The sequence below is a fragment of the Corvus cornix genome, chromosome 4, assembly GCF_000738735.6.
Source record: "Corvus cornix cornix isolate S_Up_H32 chromosome 4, ASM73873v5, whole genome shotgun sequence".
Lineage (NCBI taxonomy): Eukaryota > Metazoa > Chordata > Aves > Passeriformes > Corvidae > Corvus > Corvus cornix.
In genome coordinates this window covers 32705850-32728500 of record NC_046334.1, presented here as the reverse complement: position 1 = coordinate 32728500, position 22651 = coordinate 32705850, and the positions used below count along the sequence as shown (strand labels likewise).

Here is a 22651-nt window from a genome sequence, read left to right as displayed (position 1 = left end):
AAAATAACTAATTTTTCTGAAAGCAATATGGTAAGCCAGATGTAAGTATGAGAGACTCCCTGCTTAGGGTCATCAACAAAATAGTTGATACTTTTGTTGAACTTCGGACTTGATGCCTCACAAGCACACATGATACCACGTTGTTGATCAGCTGTACCACAGGGACATTACTAGCCAATTTTTACCTCTACCATTGTAATCTTGCCCCCTTAGATCTTCCTAAGTAATGTGAGCTTTCACATGACTTGCATGTTGACAAAATGTACCTATTCATGTTTCTCGGATACTCAGCCAAAAAAATTCCTTATATTGCTTTTATTTGATGGGGTTTTATTGCTGAGAATCTGATTAGCCTGTGCAGCAGCAAGCCTGGAAACAGCCTCTATAGATGGAGAGGAAGACACACCAAAAGTAAGCAGGAGATGATCACAAGAAAACAACAGGGAGTTTTGTAGTTGGAAGAGAAGCGTTTGCAGCTTCTTCCCTAAATGATGGGTTTAGGACAACTGTGAAACAGCAGGAGTTGGGAAGCCTTGTGTGATTATATGGTGAGAGCCCTCTGAAACACTACAGCACTTCTCTCTGAATATCCCTGTCAATGTCATCTCGGGCTATAAGGGTTTGTTCTTTTCAGGACGAGAAAGAAAAAAAGATTAAAAAGATAACCAAACCTCTGAATCTGCTGAAGATGTGTTTGCACATGTCCAAGATTCTTGGGTTTCAAAAGTAACTGTCTCTTTCAAGGTATTAAGTCAGTTTAGAAAGGAGATGGACCAGGACAGAAAAAACCAAAGTGAGCAAATAAGTTCTTTCTTGAAGGATGGTTTCTTCCCTCTGTGCTCTTGGCCTTCTGACATTGTGTCAAGAGATCTATTGTTTCTACAGTATTCCTATTTTGTTTTCTTCTTTAGCACAGTTTGATTAAGTATCAAGCTGCAAGAAGTTTAGAGTTGTAGGCTTATTAGAAAATCAAGGATTATTGTAATTTATTTTCAAAGCACATTTTATGCATATGGTTTCTAAATTAATCTCTAGTGTTATGTTATTTTAAAAATACTCACAGCACCCAAGTATACCTAGTGGAATGGCAGTTTGGCACATGGTGCAACATAGTTTCATAAGATACTTTAAAAGTAGTATGGCCACATATGTACCATTGCCACAAGTGCCCACTGATAGTTGAAGTGTGTCTAAAGTTGCAGTTAAATGTCCGTGTATGTCAGTGAGATGTGCACATGCTTGGTACCATGAAAAATTGAGCTGTTTGTCCTAGGGAATATTTGGGTAGTCACATTTGAACAATTTTGCCCAACATGCATAATTTTGCATATCATCTGTAATTGTGTAGTATTAGAATAGTGGAGTTTCCCAAGGAAAACTTCCCATGGCACTGAACAGAAAGAAGAGGTAGGAAAATAGACTGGGGAGACTTTCCTAACACTGTTGCAGGTTCTGATGTGGCATGGGGTGAAAGAAGTAACAAGTATTTGATATAAAGCACTCATCTCTGCTCAGAAGAATGAAGTAATAAGTGGGATCTTGGGGTTTATTGAGCACAAGTGAAGTAGAAGATGGATGTAAGAGAGAAATAAAGTCTGGGTGTGCTCTCTGACAATAGCCTCAGTTCACAGTCTGCAAAATCTGGTGTGACAGTGAATTTCTTATCTTTGCATTTTCTTTTTCTCCAGATTATAGGAACCCTTGCTTTTTATATATATAGTAGATTGAGTCTTCTTACTGTAAGTGTTGCTATAGCTTCAAAGTTAAGTGTGTGAATATACAAGGAGATGAGATGCCTGTAAGGAGGGAAGAGAATTAGTGCTGTATTAGCAGAAAACTGAAGAGAAGAATATGAGAAGGAGGCAGGTGAAGAAGGGATAAGAGAAGGTGGAATGCACAATGTTAATTGTAGTACTGGGGCTGGTCATTGAGTACCCTACACCTGTGACAATTGACACTGGTACCTCCTGAATAATGTTTTTAAGCAATGAGACTTTGCAGTGCATGTTCAACTTTATGTAGGCTAAATGTGATTGAAAAGAAGTGCTGCAGTAACCCTGCTAGAGAGTAATGTATGAGGGGGAATAAAATTTAGGGTTTTTTTCCCTGATAGCTTGTTCCAGAAGGTGGCAGTTCAGCATAGTGAGGAGGTAGTAGGGAGGAAGCTTTTTAAGATCTCGAGGAGCCACAACCAAGTGTGGTTGCCCAAAAGGCTTTTGCAGAGTTGCCAGCACGCTGCTGGCTGTCTGCATTTAGGACTACTGACACTCCTGGCTATAGTAGTTTTGCTAAGAACATGTTAATCACAGAATAGACAAAATAACTGCCTCGTCATAGAGACATATAATCAATTTCATATATAAATACTGAGCACTTCAAAATTAAGTATCTTACCTTTATCTCTATGGGATATTGAACTACAAAAGCATATGCTAATAAAAACTGGAGGTGGAACAAAAGCCACAGCTTTGGCTGAGAAGCAAAGCAGCTCCAGGAGTGAGATTCTGCCCTCTTCATGAGATGCCTGTTGTCTCCACTCCTTTCCTTTGCACCATCCCATATGTAGGCAAGTGAGGAGGAGGCAAAGCACAGCAGGTGCCAGCTCACCTATGAAGGAGGCTTCCTACGCTGGTGTGAAGCTCTAAGGCAGCACTGGCTGCCAGTCAGGCTCAGAAGATACCAGTGATGCACTGGAAAGAAACTCCACCTATGGCTGTGTTGGGCTTGCGTCAAGGCTCTTCAATCAGCCACTGGGAATAAAAGACAGTGAGACACTACTTAACATTATTTGTTTTGAGTAACACTTTCTCCTTACTGTCAGAGTTGGCATGGAAACTGAACAGCACTCATTTTTAGAAGAATAGTCCATTCAGAGTGAGGTTAGTCATCAGTGGGCTTACCAGAGGCTCAGGCGGCAGCTGCCAGCACTTAAACCTTGCTCTTGAGTAGATAGAATCCTCAAAATGGTCACGATCATACTACCCCAGCCTTTACTGGGAAGATAGGTGTCTTTTGAGAATGATGTAGTGTCATTTGCATTTGGGTGGTGGTGGGTTTTTTTTAAAGAGGGAAGAGTTAACTACCTGAAATCCACAACGGAACTTTCTTATTTCAAGAAGATGCCATCTGTTTTTATGGTTCAGTTGAATTTAAAGAGTTAACACAATTCATATTAAGAATGATGCTTGCAACATTGTGGTGGAAAATGGCATAATTCTTAAAAGGCTGTAAGCTTAGCACGAGGCATCTGTGAATAGTCAAGATGGAAGCCTACACAGCATGCAGAAATTGGCATTTTCAATCACTTTGCCTCTGTTGATGAAGAAGATTAAGATATGCTTATTTCCGTTCTATTTTATTCCCACACACAAGGGGAGAAGCAAAGAAATGGCTGCTGGTTTTCTGTACCAGCAAGGCTGAGAAAATACTGATGGATAAATTGCTGTTCAGTGACATTTCATAAAGCAACTGCTGTGATATCCTGTTCTCAGATGCAAAATGATAAATGTATATATAAATTTGAAATTTAATATAATAATTAAAATAATAAGCTTTTACTCCTGGCTTTTTGTATCCTCAGTACACAGACCATACATGTCTTCTTCATTGATACAGGAACTGTTTACTGTATACCAACTATTTACATTCAAGACTATAGTGTTGTTACCCAATTGATGAGGACACTGATTTCTTTTTTTCTTTTTTCTTTTGTCAAGCAGATAATTTAAGTGAAGCCCTGAAAAAGCTGAAGATAACATCCACTGACAGCACAGCAGATAGCTTGGAGGGATGCTTGGACTGTCTGCTTCAAGCTCTGGCACAAAACAGTAAGTTGTATGGACCTTTCAAATTTTAAATCATATGAGATCAGCGAATTAAAATGTGCTAGAAAGACTGACTCAAGCAGTAGGCTGCTAGATTGGCTCTCTTGAGTTTTGTGGGTTTTTAACCCATATGTCTGTAACATTCTAGTAGCAACAAACACAATGACAGGTAAATACCTGAATATTTGGAACAGCTGTGGTCCGTTCCTTTTTCCAAGATGAAGTAGCACAATTATTTTTTGAATTGATTATTCAAGAAAAAAGGAACACGGATGGAGAAATAAGCTTGACAAGATGGAGGGAACAATAAGGGAGCTGCTTGCTAATTCTGGTTGAAAGAGCATAGTTTCCCATTTGTAATGTATTTCTCCTCACACTTCTGATCACAGATTTCTTAATTCCAGGAGTTTCAGTTAGCAGAACTAGGCTGGATATCCAAAGATGGTCCAAGTTTGATATATATTATGGTGAAAATAATATCAGAATGGAACAAGATGTCATTTTCACCGCAAACTTTAGAATGCTTGTCCCCACTCCCAGTAGACAGAAAGATAAGGTAAATGAAGATGACAGTTTATAAGACTTTTCTGAGTTTAACTTTCTTAGTGCTTCAGATCATGCCAGAAGAAAAATGTGTACAGTTTCAGGTTGAAAAACTTCTCAGGATAGGTACAAGCCATGATTAAAAATTATTTATTTAAAAAAAGAGTTAGTTCTTTGGAAATAGCAATACACTAGTACATACTATTACTAGGTCTTGGTTTTATTTCACATGATGGTACTCTACAAATCAAAGTCTTTTGGATTAGTTGGTCTAAAATACTTCATGAGGTTTTTCACAACTGAGTATAAGCACCATCCAGATCAAGTCAAAAATGAATTATAACAGTGTCTACTTTAGTAGTAGTCTGGTTTTAATTCTCATTATTTTAGAAGGCTATATCAGCCAGAACGTAATAAAATCTTTGGGGTTTAGATAAACCATTTCTTGAAGATGCTGAATCATTTTTATTATGGATTTATTTATAAGGTATATCCAATACTTTAATCCAACCTCCAATTGGATTTATTTCCACTACTTTTAAGTCTAATGCTTAAACAATAAGTACTAAAAAGATCGTATGAAAAGTGGCAACTTACTTGTGTAAACAGCAGAGTTTGCTATTTTTGCCTATGAAGGTGACACAGCTGTGTCACAGAAGAAGTCTGGCAGATGCAAAATAATTTTACTGATGTAACAAACCAGCACAACATCAAACTTACTGATGCTTCTGTGCAACCAGATGACTCTCTTCTGTCTCAGTCTAGGGCTTTGCTCTTCCTTCCAAAATCTTTTCTTTTCTAGATTTGTAGCTGCCATATCAGATAAACAGATTATTAGGATTTTGACCTCTGTCTTTGGGGTAGTTCTAGAAAATTTATTCTCTCCACAGTTTCCCATGATCTTTGTGTCTAAGTCAGTAACATGGATATAGCCCTGCTGAGCTGCTGCATGATATATATCTGCACATATTTACATTTGCCCAAGATTGAGGGCAACTAAAATAATGCACTGAAAATTAGATGGATCAGATAGGACAGGTTTTTTAAACAGTTTGCTGGTAATTTAGGAACTAGAATATCAATTCTGTTTCAAGGGAACTGGACGCTTCCATACCTAAGTTTTGCCATGTTTCTTTGGACACCAGGATTTAGTTCTCAAGGTTGTCTGATGATCTGGGGAACAGACTTCTGGCTTGAGATAATTTTATGAGAATAGCAGTACATTCAAAAGACTTCAGAAACTGAGGTAAATTGCATATAATAGATTGATTCAACAAATAGATACAGAAGCAGCTTTCTAAACACCTTTTCATAGCTCTCATCCATCCAGTTAACATCTTAATATGGATTTGACTGATTGATTTTTAGTTACAGGGTATATTACCATATTCATGATACCTCATTATGAGATACACTGTACCTTTGTGTCTGTGTATAAATAATTATACAAGAATAATTAGAAATGAAAAAATTGTTTATATTAAAGTACCTGTTAATTGTAATGTAGAGATAATTTAAATAATATTTTGCAAATAATTTTTGTGCTCTCTTTTAGCATATTTCCATGTGTATGATTAAGGAAGTATACATTTAGATTATAGCTCAGTAAATCATCATATTAATGTGAGAGAAAAAAAGCCATGCAAGGAATATTTTAAGAGAATTTTATAGCGCTGTGATTTTGTTGGGAGTTCATGGTAGTATTGTAAATCACAGAAGTTAAAATTTTATTCACTGCATTAAGATAAAAATATTATTTTATCTTATATAAAATTTAGTACATTACTAATATGCGAATGCAACCCACTCCCATCTACTGCCAGCCAAAATCAGTAGTTAAACCCCATGTTACTACAACAAACAGATTTTTCAGCAAAGGACAGCTTCAGTTTTGCATACTGCATGTACACATGAATGTTTCAGTGACCATTACGCTGTTTTTAATTGCTATCTGCATGCAACATAGGCTTGTGGCTGCTGCAGAAATGTCAGTTAAATTCTCTAGTCTCTAAGAATACAGTGAAAATTACAGTTCCATTTACTCTGCATACAATTCTTTAAATCTTCATTATGTTAAAACATTACTTTCTTCTCATATTTTCTGTGGTATAGAAAGAGATGACAAAGTTATGATGAATATTGTAACTTTTTGTTTCTTTCTATGCAACCTGCTGTGTTTTCTTTTGGTTTTCACTCTCCTTCTCAAAGCTGATCTGTTGATAATCCTAGACAGGTGTAATGCCCTGGAACATGATACCTCCTGCCTGACTTTAGGAGCTATTCTGCCATTTGTCACACCAGTCAAATTAAGGTGCATGCACACACATATGCTATACTACAGGAGGGTGAGGCAAATATTCAGCTGAGTGTGATAACTGCTGGCAAATATTTGGCAAGCCAAATTCAAATTGTTTTAACTACAGTTTGTCTAGGAGAAAACTGCATAGCTCTCCACATCTGAGATCTGGGTCTGAAAAATCATCTGAAAATCCTGCACAGATGGTTTCCTTAGGAGGCATTGTTTGGAAATGTATATTTCCAATATATATTCCTATTTATTTCCAATAAATATTCCTATTTATGCAGATATTTTAGTTCTTGTCTGTCACCAGCACTTCTGTCTGAGGCCAGTCATATATGGTCTAGCTTGTGGCACTAGAGAAAACTGAGGAGGTTAAGATGAAAGAGACAACAATGACAGAAGAATAAGACATAAACATGCATTAGAAATGCTTTAGAATAATGACATACCTCATCTTGTGTGGAGTTCCCTCAGCATTCCCAGTGAAGTTGACTGGAATATCTGGGGACTTTGGAGCCGTAAGGTTGCAGTAACATTAGTTGTGATTCACAGGTAGTGTAAGATCTCCTTTCACCTCTGTGGATCTACCTCATTCACATAAGCTGAGATGCTGTCCACCTTGCTTCTGAAAGAAAAACACAAATACGTGATCTCTCTCCACCTGCAAGCGCTTACCATCTGCTAAACTTCGCATAGTTCAGATTTTTAAGGAAAGGCTGGGGTACATGATCGATAAGCATTATTAGCAGCAAAAACCAGATTCAATGAAGAGGTGAAAGTCATGTATTGCATGCGTTTTCTTTTAACAACTATGCATTAAAACAAGTTACTCCATTGTCTGCTCCATAGAATCTGGATTAATTCTGTACAGACATGGATTGCTGTGTTATTGTCTAGAAAGAATTTTGCTGATCTGGAAGCAGACTGGAAGGAGTGTAGAATGATCATAACAGTCAGAAAAGGCACAAACCTGCTCAAAAGAATGAGTAAGACACATACTGAAGAGAAGTAATTTGAAAGATCTTATGCTTACATTTCTGGAATGAAGCATATTCTGAAGTATAATTGCTTTATTTTGTATTTTGCACCCAAAGAAAAATATGGGTATGTACTACTATTTGATATTGGGAATAATTGGTTAATTGTCTTGTATAAGGAATTACAAGAGAAAACATATTGGCCACCATTTTCAATCAGTGTACATGAATTTATACCTGTTAAGAGCCATTTCATAAATACTATGCTTATCAAAAAAGTGCACGTATCCTAGGATCCCCAGGTAGAGGTCCACAAGAAAGGACTGCCAGAGAGAAAGAAAGCAAAAAGGAAATAGAGGTTTTCTCTTAAACAGCAGGCTCTCTGGGACATAATTATTGCACTAACAACAACAAAAAGTTACTGCTAGTGCAGACATGCTGTGTTTCAGATACAAGAAGTTATAGCAGACATAAATAACCCAGTTTTGATAAATGAGAAATCTGAAAAATCAGAACGGTATTTTTGGCTCTGCTGTACTCAGTGTAAGAGGCTGAAAATGCCCACTAATCCCAGATTTCAGCACCTGGCTCTGAAAATGTCTGACATGTAGTTGAAGTGCAAAGGCTGGCACATGCATTTGAAGTATTTTTTTACATATACTTTTTAGGAAACTAAGAATGAGTTTACATGTTTGTGTGTAAAAATGGTTAAGCAAAATCACAGCAATAAAGAAAAGCTTAAGCAAGAGGGCAAGGTCCCAGTTTTGAAAAGGATTTAGAAACATTGGAAAGATTTGAAATAATGCACCTTACCTTAAAGATGTGGCTGGCTAAGATGCCCTGTTTCCTGCTTGTTGAGCTTTGCTGATACCTGGTTACTCAAAGAACCATCACATGACACATGAAAATCTTAAATTCATGCTTGAAACTGGAGATCTCAGCATTATTCAAAGGCTACTTTAGCATGTCGTTTTTCTTCCCATAATGCACACAGTTTCTTAATAGTATTTTGCTTTTCCCCAGAAGGTATTTTGGCTGTATGCTGGAGCCATTCTTTGTTTAGAATACATATACTGGCTGTGTTGTATGAGAGAAAATAACATTGTTACAAATTCCTTGAGCAACTTGTAGTAAGCCTTTGCCATCACTTCCTGCTCTTCCAGCGTTATGGTGTAAGGACCATGGGCTCATTCCCCCTACCTAAAGCTTCTTGTTCAGTTTTTCTCTTGAAAGTCACCAGTGGGTTTTCTGAAATGTATCTGATGGCACCCCAGAGGAGCATGTAATAGCATCTGGAGTGCTTAAGAAAATCTTGGATATCTGCAGGGACAGCAGATTTCTCACATTCCTTCCTCAGTGGTGAAACTTTTCATTGAATGCCCTGAATCTTTGGTAGGCACCTGTTTTCACAGGCATCTAGTTTCTCTCTTTAATTATTTTGGTGGGTTTCCAGTTCTCACAACCATATGTTTACACAGAGGTTATATTTGAGTTGGAAATTAATTTTATTCTGTTCTTCGTAGCCGTGGCTTCCATATGTTGTTGAATTTAGTTAGTACTCGTGCTTCCTATACTTGATGTTCCTTTTCCTGATCTTTACTGGCCATAGAAGATGGAACAGTTCCTCTACTGGAGCAGAAAAATCATGGAGAATTTAGACATTTATAATGCTTTAATTCAGAGCTCAACTAAAAAAACCCCTGAAATTTTAAAATGTATTATTGAGCCTATTAGTGCCTTTGATTTGTAGCAGAAAAATTGAGCTTTGCCTATTTTTATCTATTTAGTTTTTGGACATTCTTGATAGTGTTCGTACTCCTATTTATTCATTGCAGCATCAGGTAGGCAGCTGTCTGCTTAACTGGTAACACTAAGTGCCATCTGATTTCAGTGAAGCCTTGTACCTCTTTAGTACACAGAGGATTAAGTAGTGTTCATTTCGTCTTTTGTTTCCACAGCCCTCTCACACTTAGCATGAAAATATCTATCCTCCTGCCCCAAACATAGAAAATATTAAGTTGTAGGACCTTTTGTCATAGCAGAGTTATTCTAAGGCACAAACAACTGAAATCACTTCATTTTTTCCCATTGGCTAGACATCTTAAGCTTTCTCCATTCCCTTTCATGGAATGGAGCACGGAGAAAAAGCTCCACATTTCAGAGCTTGCTCAAGCAAAAATATTCCTAAACATCAGCACACTAACCCTTCTCTGTTTTGGAGAAACTCTTTGAGCAGAATAAGAGTAAAATGATGCGACTGTCATTTCATGCAGATTGTGGCCAACAAACAATGCTTTCCTGAATGTGAATGCTTGCATAGTATTAAAGCTTAAAACAGTAACTGTCTACAGGCCCTATTCTGACCCTCTAACTTCTAGCCACACTTGTTTCATATAAATAAAAAAAGAGCTTTCAGCATCCCTGCAGCTTTAACACACTTTACAAACATAAGCTGTGACAACACAAGGCAGTGCATAAGCACATCAAGAGAGCTTAGCACAACCAATGGAGTAGGCAATGGTACTAATTGGATTAGTGGCCTATTAAAACAACTGGTAACTAGTAGAATTAAGTTCACTGACAAATAGCATTTCCTTGCTTTCTTATTCCTCTTTGATCTTTAGCATCACCCTTTCTTCTTAGCAGCAGTCTTTCTTCCAGGAGGATTTTTGATCCTCCTCGGGTGTGCTCTCCAGCGTACCCTGTTAGATGTCTCCCACCTGTGATCTTGGAAGGAGAAGGGGGCCACCCATGGATGTATACTCAGACCCAGCAGACATGGGCCTGCATGTTAGTCCTGACATGTAAGTGTCTCAGCCTGGACATTCAAACAAGCAACAGATATTTATGGCATTATCCATGAAAAGGTAATATGCAGATGAAAGCTAGAACATCCTCCTCCAATAAGATAAAAACGAAACAGTATCATTGCTGTCTACTGAAATTTATGGCTCTCTGCTGAGATTAAAGTATTCTTTAGGAAGATGGTGTCCTTAGCCTATGACAAAGATTTTAGGACTTTATTATTATTCCTGATTTGGCTTGGAGACTACAAAAATATTAAGAGTAGCACTAAGCTACCCGCAGTACCTTGTAGGACTTGTTTTCTTTACATATTGGAGATATGAACTAGTGTCTGTTTAGCTACTACTAAATCTTGATTCAGCATCTTTGGACTTCAGTGGAGTGGGCATAATGCATTTAATATCTATTCGAACCGAGGGAGGGAGAGGGAGTAGAAATGAAAAAGGAAGAAATAAAACTAAGCAGATGAGTAACAAGGAACACAGTGGAATGTAAGATTTTTATTTTAGAGGAAGGAGAGAAATAGCAGAAGGGAGAAACAGATATAAAGATAAAATTTTTGACAGAAAAAAGAACAAGCTAAATGCAGGTACCTGAGTGGCTGCTAGGAAGCAGTCAAACCAAAACCCCCCATTTCAGACCAGCAAGAATCTCTAGTCTGCTTCTGACACAGATCATCTCTTGTAAAAGAGCCAGGGGTTCAAACTGAGTTGGGCCAGTTCAGTCAGTCAAGCCCATCGCAGGCCATTAAGCTTACCTGCAAAGATTTCTAGTCAAATGGCCTGCTAAACTTTGGGGATCCTGATGAATATTTTTTAAGAGGGAGTTTTGGCTCAAATACTGTGTTATAAAGTGTTCCTTCTTTTTCTGAAGAAGGATGTTTTTTGCATCTTGGCTCATGGGCTGTTGCCTTGTCATGATATTGTACACACATCATCCAGAAATGTTTCTTCATTAAGTGCTGTATATAATATATTATTATAGTATAACTATACTAAATCAAGGTGACTGCTTTTTGTTGGACTATTTCCCAGTAAACTGGGTTACCCTAATGATACTGAATGGTAATCACTGCTGCTTAGTGGGATTATATTTTACATAAATTCCCCTTAATAGTGATGTATTTAGTTAGTGCCAGATAGTTAAATGTTTATCCAAGTGTTAAATTCCAAGTGCTATTCACTGAATACACAATGTGTCAAATAAAGATTAACTATTACAATTTTTTTCTTTGCGGAAGGCATCAGTGAATAGCAATTCCAGATAATAGAATTGACACATCTTTTTTTTTAGATTGCCTCTGTATTGCATTTTCAAAAGGCAGGCCTTTTCTTTTGGTTCTGTATTGCATTTCAAAAATGCAAAGGAAAACGCCTACTTTTTACCAAAAAGATTATATTTAGAGATCATGTAATTCACAATTTCAGGTCTGCAGTTTCATTCTTAGCTTTGCCCCAGTCCCTTATAACTTAAAAATGTGATCTTTTTTAGATCAGGTTTTCTTGAAGCTACTCTGATAGCAAAGCTCACTAAAAATACCAGTAGATTAAAGAATTCCTTTATGTGTAGATGTACTCTTTCAATAAGCAAAGGGTGGAATTTCACAGCAGGCATTTCAGCTCACTTAAGAGCACTCTTAAGAGATTGCTTAAAAGGAACATGAAACATTTCCATTTCCTGCATATAAAATTATCAGCTTTCAAATTTGATTTGATGTTAATAAACTAAACCAAATTTGGAAAAAGGATTTTACTCCATGGGACTAACATTTGTTATACATTTTGAAAAACTAAAGCTTGAGAATACCCTTCACCCTGGGACCTGTACTAAGTTCAGTCAGTACAAGTAAGAGAGGAGGCAGGGGAAAATGTCGGAATGGCTGAATACAAAACACAAAGATGTGAGTGTATGACATTTGTATTAAGACGCCAAACAACAAACTTGGCAGCTCAGGCACTGACATCAAACTCTTTCAGCAACCTTGCTACTGAAGTGGTTACATCCTGGAGAGGGTGAGTCAGAAAGGGGGAGCAGGGGAACAGCTTGGATAAATCCACCAGCTATGTGCCAGGGCTCGGAACCGGATCCAGTTCAGGAACTCAGGGGTTCCAAGCTGCCTAACTTTAATATGCTGCCTTGTGCTGTGACCTATTCGTGGAAGTATTGGTGTGCATTTTTCTTCATTGAAGGCAAAGATGTCACGTATTTTTTACTTCTATTGGTACCTGCAACAGGCTATCCAATGCGTAGAATCTCATCCTGAAATTCACTTTTATACTTTGGATGTAGCTTTTGGAGAATTTAATCATCGAGTCTCATGCAGCTAGTTGATTGATAAATCTGTTTCTCCATCTGTCCTTCCTTCCTTGTTAGAGCTGAGATTTTAATTACAAACATCTGTGTAGTGTCTCCATTAAAAATAGGAATTGAAGTTGCCCTGTAGCTGCTGACAGAGACAAAACAGAGCAAACACCATGATGGAAACATTTGTACAGCTAAGGAAGAATCCTCCCTCCTTGCCTCATAGGTGTCTAATTTGAAGGATAAGTGAGCAAGCAGATTTTGGGGATTTCCTTGTGTGAGGAGGACCATGCCAAAAAGAAATCAAATGTATACAGTTATTTTTATCCAGAAATTATTATTATTAAAGGACATTCCCCCCCCCCCCCCCCCCGTAAAAAAACGTAAAAATAACTTAATAATTAGAACAGACTCTTTGGTTAAGGTTTGTTAAGCAAAACATCCTTATCAGTGGTGCATTCTTTGTTTCATGAGAGCATATAATTTGTTTCTCTGAGGTTTTTTACAACTCACTTTTTGTGCTTTTGTAGCCAGACTAAAATCTTCATTTTGTGGTTTGAAAAATACAGTAGGAGGCTGCGGAGAGAGGGACAATGTTTCATGAGGGAGGCTGTATATGGAGAGAGCATCAGTGCTTATGCTTGGTCACATGAACCCTCTTATTGTGGTGGTTAGGAGCATGTGCTAGTTCGAAAGATATCCTTGTTCCCTTCCTTCTCTTCCCTTCTGCCTCCTGAAAGAGCAGATGGAAGTTTCCTTTCATGATATATGTGGTTCATCATTATTTATTCATGTGTTCATCTTTCTCTTTCTGATGAGAGTACATGTAGGAGGAACATTATCAAGCAAGGTAATTTTCTGCAGTAGTTTCAGTAGGTTTATAAAACATCTTTGCAGCTGGAAAGACATGCATTTTTCAAAAGAGTACATGGCAAACATGGTTTGCTTAATAAAGGGGACCCTCACAAAGCTGTTTATTTATAATTCTCTGATGTGAAGCTCCACAACATGGGAATTATTGCAGTGCTAGCCCCCACTACTGTCGGGTTACTAATAATAGTGTAACTTAAACTCATTGTTCATAGGGAGTAGGAATGGTGAGCCTCTAGCTTTCTTCTGCTAGCAAGGCACTGCTGATAGATATGCCTTGCCTTTCCCTCCCCCCTTTCTGCCTTTTCTTTCATTCGAAGGTGGACAAAATAATACAGAGAGGAGAAAAGAGTGAACAAAGGGAAGTGAAATTTCAGAGGAAATAGAGCTGAGAGGGAAAAGAGTGTAGAATTTAATTCTAAACACATTCGATTTTTTTCCTATGATTTCTGCTACTTAATTAACCAGTCTGATAGCCATGGTGCTCAGCTCACCAGCTCTGATCTGTGGCATTAAAGATTTTCCTGCCCACACCCTTAACTATTCTGACTTCAGGCACTGCAAAAACCACAAAAAGCAAGCATATTGACATTTTAATCACTCAGCTATGACATTAATAAGATTTTGACACTATGTGATCTGACATACCTTTGTCTTGATATCTAGTGATACAAGGAGACATCTAAAGCAGCAGGCTTAACCTTAGAGGGTTTTCCCCTCCAGTGATGCTGTATTAGACTGTGTGCAAAAGGGCTGTTTTTAATGCAGCATTGTTACAGTCCTATAGCTTCTTTGCTTTAAGACAGGGGACAGCTCTAGGGGTGGGCTGGTGTAAGCAGACTGAAAATCAGGCTTTGAAAGAAAGTATTTGAAATCACAGATAGCAAAAGGATTTTCAGATATGGCACCCTAATGTCAGGCTATCTAGATTGCTAGGTTTCTTTCAGACACAAATTTAATAGATTTAAAGGGGGTGCCATTCTGCTAAAGGAATATTGTCTGTGATTTCCTTTTTGGCCAGTATAGAAAGCACAGGAGGAGAATATGTGGTAGAGATTTGCCTAGGTCTTTCTTGTTCCTGGAGAAATTTTTTGGGTTTACATGCTCCAACTACAACTGATATAGCAATTTAAAAGATGACAACTGAAATAAGTTTTCAAAATAATTTAGCCTCTTAATAATTTACAAGGAAGCCCAGAATGAAACTAGCATGCAGAAGATTGATATCCTTAATAAATAATACCTCTTTAGTGCAAACACACAGAGAGACAGGAAGCCAGGTGGGCTTTTTCCAGCCTCTGAAGAGAACAAATAAAGGCAAGAGTTGAGAGTTGCCGATGCTGAAGCCACTAGCAGTTTCTAACTCTCAGCAAACTCTACATTATTTCTCCTAGAGCCAGGCAGTGGTAGGGGTACCAGCACTTCGGCAGCATTGATGTGTGTGGTCTCCCAGTCTCTCAGGTTCTGCAGAATCAAAAACAACTGATGATTTTTATAATCATAGTGAAAGTACTGCTACATAAACCTGACAATCTATTGCCCACTCCAAAGAATAACACGACACACACTTCCCTGCATTTCTGTTCCTATGTCCCTGTATGTTTTAGGTATTTATACAGGACACATATTATATGAAGCTGAGCACAAAGGAGAGTCACACACTGGACTGCTTGTGTCTTGCAAGTGAAACAATTGTCCCATTTAGGCACTATAAGCAATGCTTATATATCTATAGCTGTGCTGAAATCATCCTCAAGACCTCCACCTTGGTATTCTCATCTACAGACATGCATTTTAACACTTAGTACCTGAACTGAGCGTACAGTTGACTCTGCAGACAGGTGAAGGGTGGTTGAAGATCTTCCTCTGGACTTTGCAGGGCAGCCCTGTGCATCATTTGCCTTCCTCCTTTGAAAGAATATAAAAAATACTGAGCAAAAATGCTATATTTAACAATACCCTTCCCTGTTTAAGCATTTCAAAACTCCAGAAAGATTGGTTTCCTATAACAAAAATATCTGCTAATTATATGTGACTTAAGAAATTAATTTGTATATTACAGTACATTTTTTTTCCCCACCTTCTTTATTAGAACTTTAATATGATGAACACAGAATCCCTGGAAAAAAATGTATTTATTTTGCAGATACAAAATAGAGTAACGTGCATGAGGATGGAAGAGTAATTTTCCTGGCACATTCTCTTAGGATGCCTTATATGGAGGATCTGCTATAAACTACTTGCAAAGATTTTGTGTCATGCTGTCATCTATTTTGAAACTGAATTAATTTGTGTATTACACCAAGTGTAAATTGTATGTGTTCTGCAGAGGAAGAGCAGTGCTTACTTAGACTTGGAGTAGACAAGCTGAAGCACCCTGTGGCATTTTTTACACCTAAGGCAATTCCTGGCAAAAATGCCTCAGAGAGCGCTGTGGGCTGATAGTAATTCTTCTGCCTCATGCCAGAGTAATGTGCTTTTCCCCAAATAATGATGCTTGAGCGCTCACCCAGGGTCGAGTAGAAGCAGGGGTGTTCTGCACTCACTGCTGGTTAAATGAATTACTCTTCCCTCTTTTATGACTAGCAAAAGTTTGACATCGATACCCAGCTGGCTAACAAGAAACATTAGGATGTCGGTTTCAAAGGATGAATATATGCAGGTGTGCCTCCTCTACTGCTTCAGAGTAAGAACAAGTCATTGGTCAGTTTCCATCTGCGTGGTCCCAGCTGATTTCCCAATTTCTGAGAGGTCTGTTAGGGCTGTGCTTTTATTGGCGCTCAGTTGCTTTTCTTAATAGAATAAATCAGGGTGTATCTGCTGCACACAACTTGCCCAGAGAAGCACTTAATTTTATTTTCCCACTTCTTGCAGGATATATTTAGTTGTACTTATGTAATTTATGCTTTGCGCAGTAATGAGTCCATCAAACTACAGACCAAAAAAATACAACTGGATACTGTATATCTCAGCAGTGTGACAGGAGAAAATGCATTTATGTCTCCTGCCTACTAATACAGGTTCACACATACCCATATTTTGCATTTTGAATTCTGTACTTTGAGTTTTGAACTTAAAGGTGAGAGAGGCTCTTCCTTAATAGATATCTAAGATGTCTGGACCAGTCTTTAGTCCTGCTATGATTTTCTCTAAATTCAAACTTTCATTTTGCGTGCCTATATCCATTGGAAAATATTGCTGCTAAGTACATGCTATATGTCAGTTTATAAAAGCTTCCAAATGATCCATAAGCTCCTTTGCATTATATCTTTTGAGAGGTTTTTTTCAATGTATTTTAAAAATTCCAATTAACTAGATTGCAAACAGTTAATAATAATTAGCGTTTATATTATGCATGAGATGTTAAGGTTAATCTTTATTGATACCAAATCTGTTTGTAATCAGATGTCATCACCGACATATTGCAGCTGAGTGGTCCTACCCAAACATCCCAAATTGGAATTATATACAGAAATGGGAGCCATAACTGCAATCCAGACTTGAAGTTCTCACTTTTTAGTCTGTTTTCTGTCATGTAGACATACCGGACTCTGAGACACTGAAGCATGTACATACTGTGTGTGAGCCACAAAACCAATGCGAGTCACATCTGCCGGGCTTGTGCTGGCTTCTGTTCAGGGGCAGCTTGAGTGGATCTCTCCCACTCCCAGAGGCAGCTGGGAGTTCAGTTGCAGCCCTGAGAGTAAGGAAAGGGAGGAGGAAGAGGAGAGAGGGTGTGGTATGTCGTTATCAATTCACAAGTGAAGCACAGCCAAAGAGTGGTTGCAAAGTGCGTTCAGATGGATTTGTTCTGCTTTGCAAAAGTCATCAATTGGAGCACCTCACAGTAAACTCTGAAGAATGCAAATAACTTCCCTTATAAATGGCTTAAGGAGTCATGCTGCTTTCTAAAATGATAGCTGCCATCTAGTCGTACTATTAGTATGTCACACTAATATTCATCTCAAATAAGCCATTTCTAAAGCATTAGAAAATATGTCATGGCATCTAGTACCTTGTCTTTAACTGCAGTTGAACCAATGTTGGTTTTCAGTTTGTTACAGAGCTGTTGGCCAGCAATGTTAGGTGGGGCCCTGTCAGGGAGCAGCTGCACAATTCCTCTTATTACGTACAGAAGTGGGAGAGCTTTTGTCACGAATCTTTGATACCTGCTACAGGAAACTCAGTGTTTTTCCCTTTCACTTCTACTGAGGCTATACTGAAACTACTGAGTAACAGAAGATATTTAAGTGAGTGCAAGAGAAGTCTAGAACTAGGATCATCTTAGCTCTCCCTCTTCTCCAGTTTCTGATTCCTACACTGCATTAAGCTGTACCCTAAACTGTAAGGACTTCCCCCATCATTCCTTGAACATTTCCAGTAATACATCGCTTCGCAGTGTCATTCCTTGACTTTTATATAATACCTTCATCTGCTGCATATCAGTTTATGACCTTTAGTCTTTCTACCAGTCTCTCCAGTATTTTCCCCATGTAAGCATGAGTATTTATCTGTATGTACTTATATAGCAGTCACCTTATAAAGATCAATTGATTCGAAATGGCAAAGTGTTCTATGAGTACATCAGATAAAATAAGTATTGTTACTGAAATAACACCTGTCTTCTTATATGGGAAATAATGACTTTCATAATTACTTTTGAGAAGACTTCCCTTCTTCTTTTTATTCTGTTCTTCCCCAAAATAATTTGATGCACTAGTCATTTTTGTGTGATGTGTTTTTCAGATACGGAGACAAGTGAAAAAATCCAGAAAAGTGGAGTTCTTCAGGTGTTCGCGAGTCTGTTGATGCCACAATCTTCCTGCACAGCAAAAGTAGCTAACATCATAGCAGAAGTAGCCAGAAATGGTGAGGTTTTCTACAAGAACTTTTCTGCTGGAACATCTTCAGTTTTTCACCTCACTTGTCAGTATGTTTTACTTCATTTATGTTTTCATTTTATAGCTTAGACACCTTTCATGTCCCTCCCTTTCACTCTTTTTGTTTTGCCTAATTTTTTTTCTCTACTTTTTAATACAATCAAAACAGCATTTGGCTGCTGGAATTTTTTTTACTCTTACTTTCATGCTGTTTAGTTTTTAAGACAGTAACGTAATTTACTGGGCAGAAATAGCCCACCACTGGTGAAATGCATTTCTATATGAACAGCATGTAGAAAGAGACATGCACAATGTGTGCAGCCAGTTATGCATAGTGCCCATAGTTATAGCAGTAGGATCTATACAGTGGTTAAAGGATAGTAGATAATTTCTTTGGTCTGAGATTTTTCATAAGATTATTACCATTATGAGGCCTTTGATACCACACTGAAACCAATTAGTCCTACCTAAAGAGCATTATCTGTGTTAGAGTAAGTCCCAAATAAGAATCAGGTCCATTTTGGTATGGATTATATACATACAGTATGTAATATAACATAGGAGATAATAAACAAACTATTTAAATTTTTCTTTAGACAGGATTATCATTAACCTCACCAAATACCTGCATATCTTGAGCTCAGAAGAATGGCCTCATACTTGCAGGCAGACATTATTGGCAGACCCTGTGATGAGGGTAGAGGATGTATGTGGCTGACTTTTCTCATTCCTGGACTTGCTGCTGTCCCAGCCTAAGAGGCACAGATTCCATTTTGGACTTTCTTTCCCTGCAGGCCAGACAGAGAAGAGTATGATGTCCCTTAACTGCTGTCCTGGCAGCCTTATCCCCCTCCATCTCCTGCTGATGCCTCTTCAGGGAAAGGGCTACATTCTTGCTGACTACTTTCACATTCCTTTTCCACCTTTTCTGTGGAATCACAAAACTACAGCTTCTTACTGATACCCCCATGGTGACCTCCACCCAGTTTGCTGGTTTTGAGACAGAGTTATATATGGTTATTCAGAAACAACATTAATGAGAAAAGATATATGTTTAGTTTCTAAGTGTTAAAATTATTTAGATAAAGAGCCAGTAAAAAATATGTACATAGAAATTTAAATTTAGAAATGTTTCAGAATGATAGAGATTTAGGCAAATGTATCACAGGCTCTTTTTTTCTGTACCTAATGAATTCATAACAAGTACATGTAGAACATCACTGTCAACCATGTGTCCTCACAGTTGGTCCTTTTAGCTCCTACCCAAGGGGGGAAAAGTTATGAATAAAATCAATGTTCACAGTAGCTAAACTGATTACTATGTATTGTTTCCTCAAAGACTCTCTTATGGCACATTTTAGCCAGTATATTTCAAATGTGAAATAACACATGAAATGTCTGAATAGTTTCTAATGTGTCCTTTTTCCTGACAGGTTTTAAACGGATGCTTTATGTACACTCTCAGAAAAGCTGACATTTTACCTGGTTCATCATACAAAATAGTTTTTGTCTTTTTCTTAGTGTCATTTGCGGGTATAACTGGGACCTCTGTCAGCCAAGGTTAAAGTGGAGATATTCAGAAATTATTTAAGGTGCCCAGTGCTTTCAAGACTGAGATCATCTGGGTATTTCTCATTGGTTTCTAACTCTGTTGAAATAGTTACTTAAGCAGGATAGTGGGGAATACTTCATTTGAATTCTATTGTTTTCTTTGTTTTATTGCATAAAAATGCAAGAGTTTAATGCTTATACTGTACCTGTTTTCAACAAACTTCAGGGCCCTTTGAGAAATTTGTGTTATCAACATTCTATGGATAGTAGGCATTAAACCCATTCTCTGAGTGGTCATGCCATGCACTACTGCGAGAGCTGGGAGCAGAGCCTCTGATTTTGGGCGTTACTGATAAAAGAGCATCTTTTCCTTCCCCACTTCTTGTTTTCCTCTCACGTTCCCCTCATATGGTCTTACACACAAACACATCTGACCACATCGAATTTCTCTACTTGCCTTAGTGGTTTTGTCTTGTTTCATCTCTTCCTTTTCACCTCTTCATGCTCTTGCTGTTTCACCTCTTCTGCTCACATGACTCTTCCTCCTCCCAGCTTGAGCTCAAATTTGTCTCTCCTATTTTAAACATCCAAACATACAAAACTCCCTTTAGTCACATATGTCTCTCCAACTACAGCCATCATGTGAGCATCATGAAGGCTCAGATGCATTTGCTATGTGGAGTTTCTCTCTCCACTGTAGACCTTTTAAACCTTCTTCCAAGGTTTTTAGTCTTTACCACGTGCAGGAATGAGAGAACATCGTCTTCACAGTCTGTAGTACTACAACACAGTTACATTTCTCTTTCAAAATCTTGTTCTCTCGGTTTATGTTACTCTGTCCTCAGTGGTTCTCCTCCTAACTTCTTAAGCGATTCTTCACTGTTTCCTTCAAAGGATCTGCTTCATTTCTCTCCCAGGCTAGTGTAAACCTTTTAAAGACTATGTTGTCAATCACTTTCTCATTCTTCTATTACCTCTGTGTAGTATCAGCTGCAAAAGTAGTTGCAGTTACCATATTTTTGTTCCTGTTTCACAGATCTATTTTGATACATATGGCACCATTTCTTTTACTTCTTGCTCTTACATGACCTTGATAAATACAGGTTTGCTCAGCATATTGACCAACGATTTTGTTGCAGAAAAGCTTCTGCTCACTCCAAATGGAGGGAGAGTGGAGGAAGGGTTTCTTACTCCTTTTTACCATGTGAGGAAGAACCTAAACAAACAGCAGAACAGACTGAAATCTCTCAGTCTTTTAGGAGAGAACAAGTTTCATTTCCTGATACAGACTAGGAGAAAAAAAAATCTGACTTTGATGATGTAGAGACTGGTAAATTAGTGGGTGTAAAGGAAAGTGATGCAGGGGTAGCTGAGGAACAGAGAAGAGTTTTTACAGGCAATTGGGAGGAAGAGGCTGAGGGGACAGAGAATACAGAAGAAGAAACTAAATACGTCTAGTAAATAAATATTGCAATGAAGTTGAAAGTGGGTAGTAAAGAAATAGACTGAACATTACAAGGACATGGCAAGACCAGTTTTAAAGACCAGATGTATCTGATATTTGTTACATTCATTACAATGGATAGTGTCACCATCTATCACACTGTAGCATCTGGCCACAGTTCTAAAATGTTCCAGTACTTCATCAAGGTGGGCTAATTGTGCTCACAACTGTCTTCCCTTGGAGCTGTGCAATTGTATAGATACTGCTGATTCTTCGTAATCTGCTTGTTGATGTATCAGAGTTTATCATCACATGAGAATTGCTTACCTCTGACAATTCTTTAGCTAAAACAACACTGCAGGATTAAATACAAAAGAGACTAGATTTTGTAGCTACTGAAACATCAAAGAACATTGTAATAGGTGCAACAACAGGAGTACTTAAGAAGATGTATTTGTACTTCAAGCATTGTATGAAGTCTTTGAGTTATTGCCATGAGGAGTTCTGTTGATCCAGAATCAGAGAAATTTTCTTGTCTGTTTTTAGGGGGATTGTACACACTGGTTCATTCTGTCTCGTAAATGACTAAGTAACACAAAGGTAAACTCACTCTGAAAGATCCAATATTGTTTAGGTTCAGAAAGTGACATAACTTGCCCCTCTACTCAGCCCTGCTGAGGCTGCATCCTGATTACTGTGTCCAGTTCTGGGCTCCTCAGCACAAGAGAGACATGGAGCTCCTGGGGCAGGTTCAGCAGAGGCCACAAGAGCGATGAGGGGACTGGAGCATCTCTTACGAGGAAAGGCTGAGGGAGCTGGGCCTGTTCAGCCTCGAGAGCAGACAACAGAGAGGGACCCTTACCAGTGTATGAAGAACTTCTTTACTGTGCAGGTGACCGAGCACTGCAACAGATTGCCCAGAGGGGTTGTGGAGTCTCTTTCACTGCAGATATCCAAGAACTATCTGGATGCAATCCTGTGCCATGTGTTCTGGGATGACATTGCTTAAGCAGGAAGGTTGGACCAGATGAGCCATTGCGGTCCCTTCCAATCTTACCCACTCTCTGAGTCTGTGATAATTTGTAGTTCAGAACAAATCAAAAACATGCTGACCATTTGCCTTACAATACTACATCTCTAAAGGGTGCTCTGTA

General features: G+C 38.2%; 1 protein-coding gene and 1 long non-coding RNA gene across 8 annotated transcripts in view; one reads left to right on the top strand and one right to left on the bottom strand.

Moving 5' to 3' along the window:
• Nucleotides 1-22651, top strand: part of RAP1GDS1 (Rap1 GTPase-GDP dissociation stimulator 1) — a 90711-nt gene that overhangs the window by 28246 nt on the left and 39814 nt on the right. For 2 of the 7 annotated variants that reach the window (XM_010411652.4, XM_010411650.4), the window contains exons 1-3: nt 3477-3507; nt 3720-3827; nt 18369-18491. In XM_010411652.4, the coding sequence (XP_010409954.3) occupies nt 3492-3507; nt 3720-3827; nt 18369-18491 (247 nt within the window). In that variant the 5' untranslated portion in view covers nt 3477-3491. Of the gene's footprint in view, nt 1-3476; nt 3508-3716; nt 3828-18368; nt 18553-22651 lie in introns of those variants that run through there. The other 5 variants (XM_039550793.1, XM_039550792.1, XM_010411651.3 and 2 more) reach the window with 5 other exon arrangements.
• On the bottom strand, nt 13865-17311 carry LOC109146295. Its single transcript, XR_005601742.1, has 3 exons — nt 17199-17311; nt 15431-15530; nt 13865-15086 (listed from the first exon to the last, which is right to left on the bottom strand). It is a non-coding gene; the product is annotated as an uncharacterized LOC109146295 (long non-coding RNA).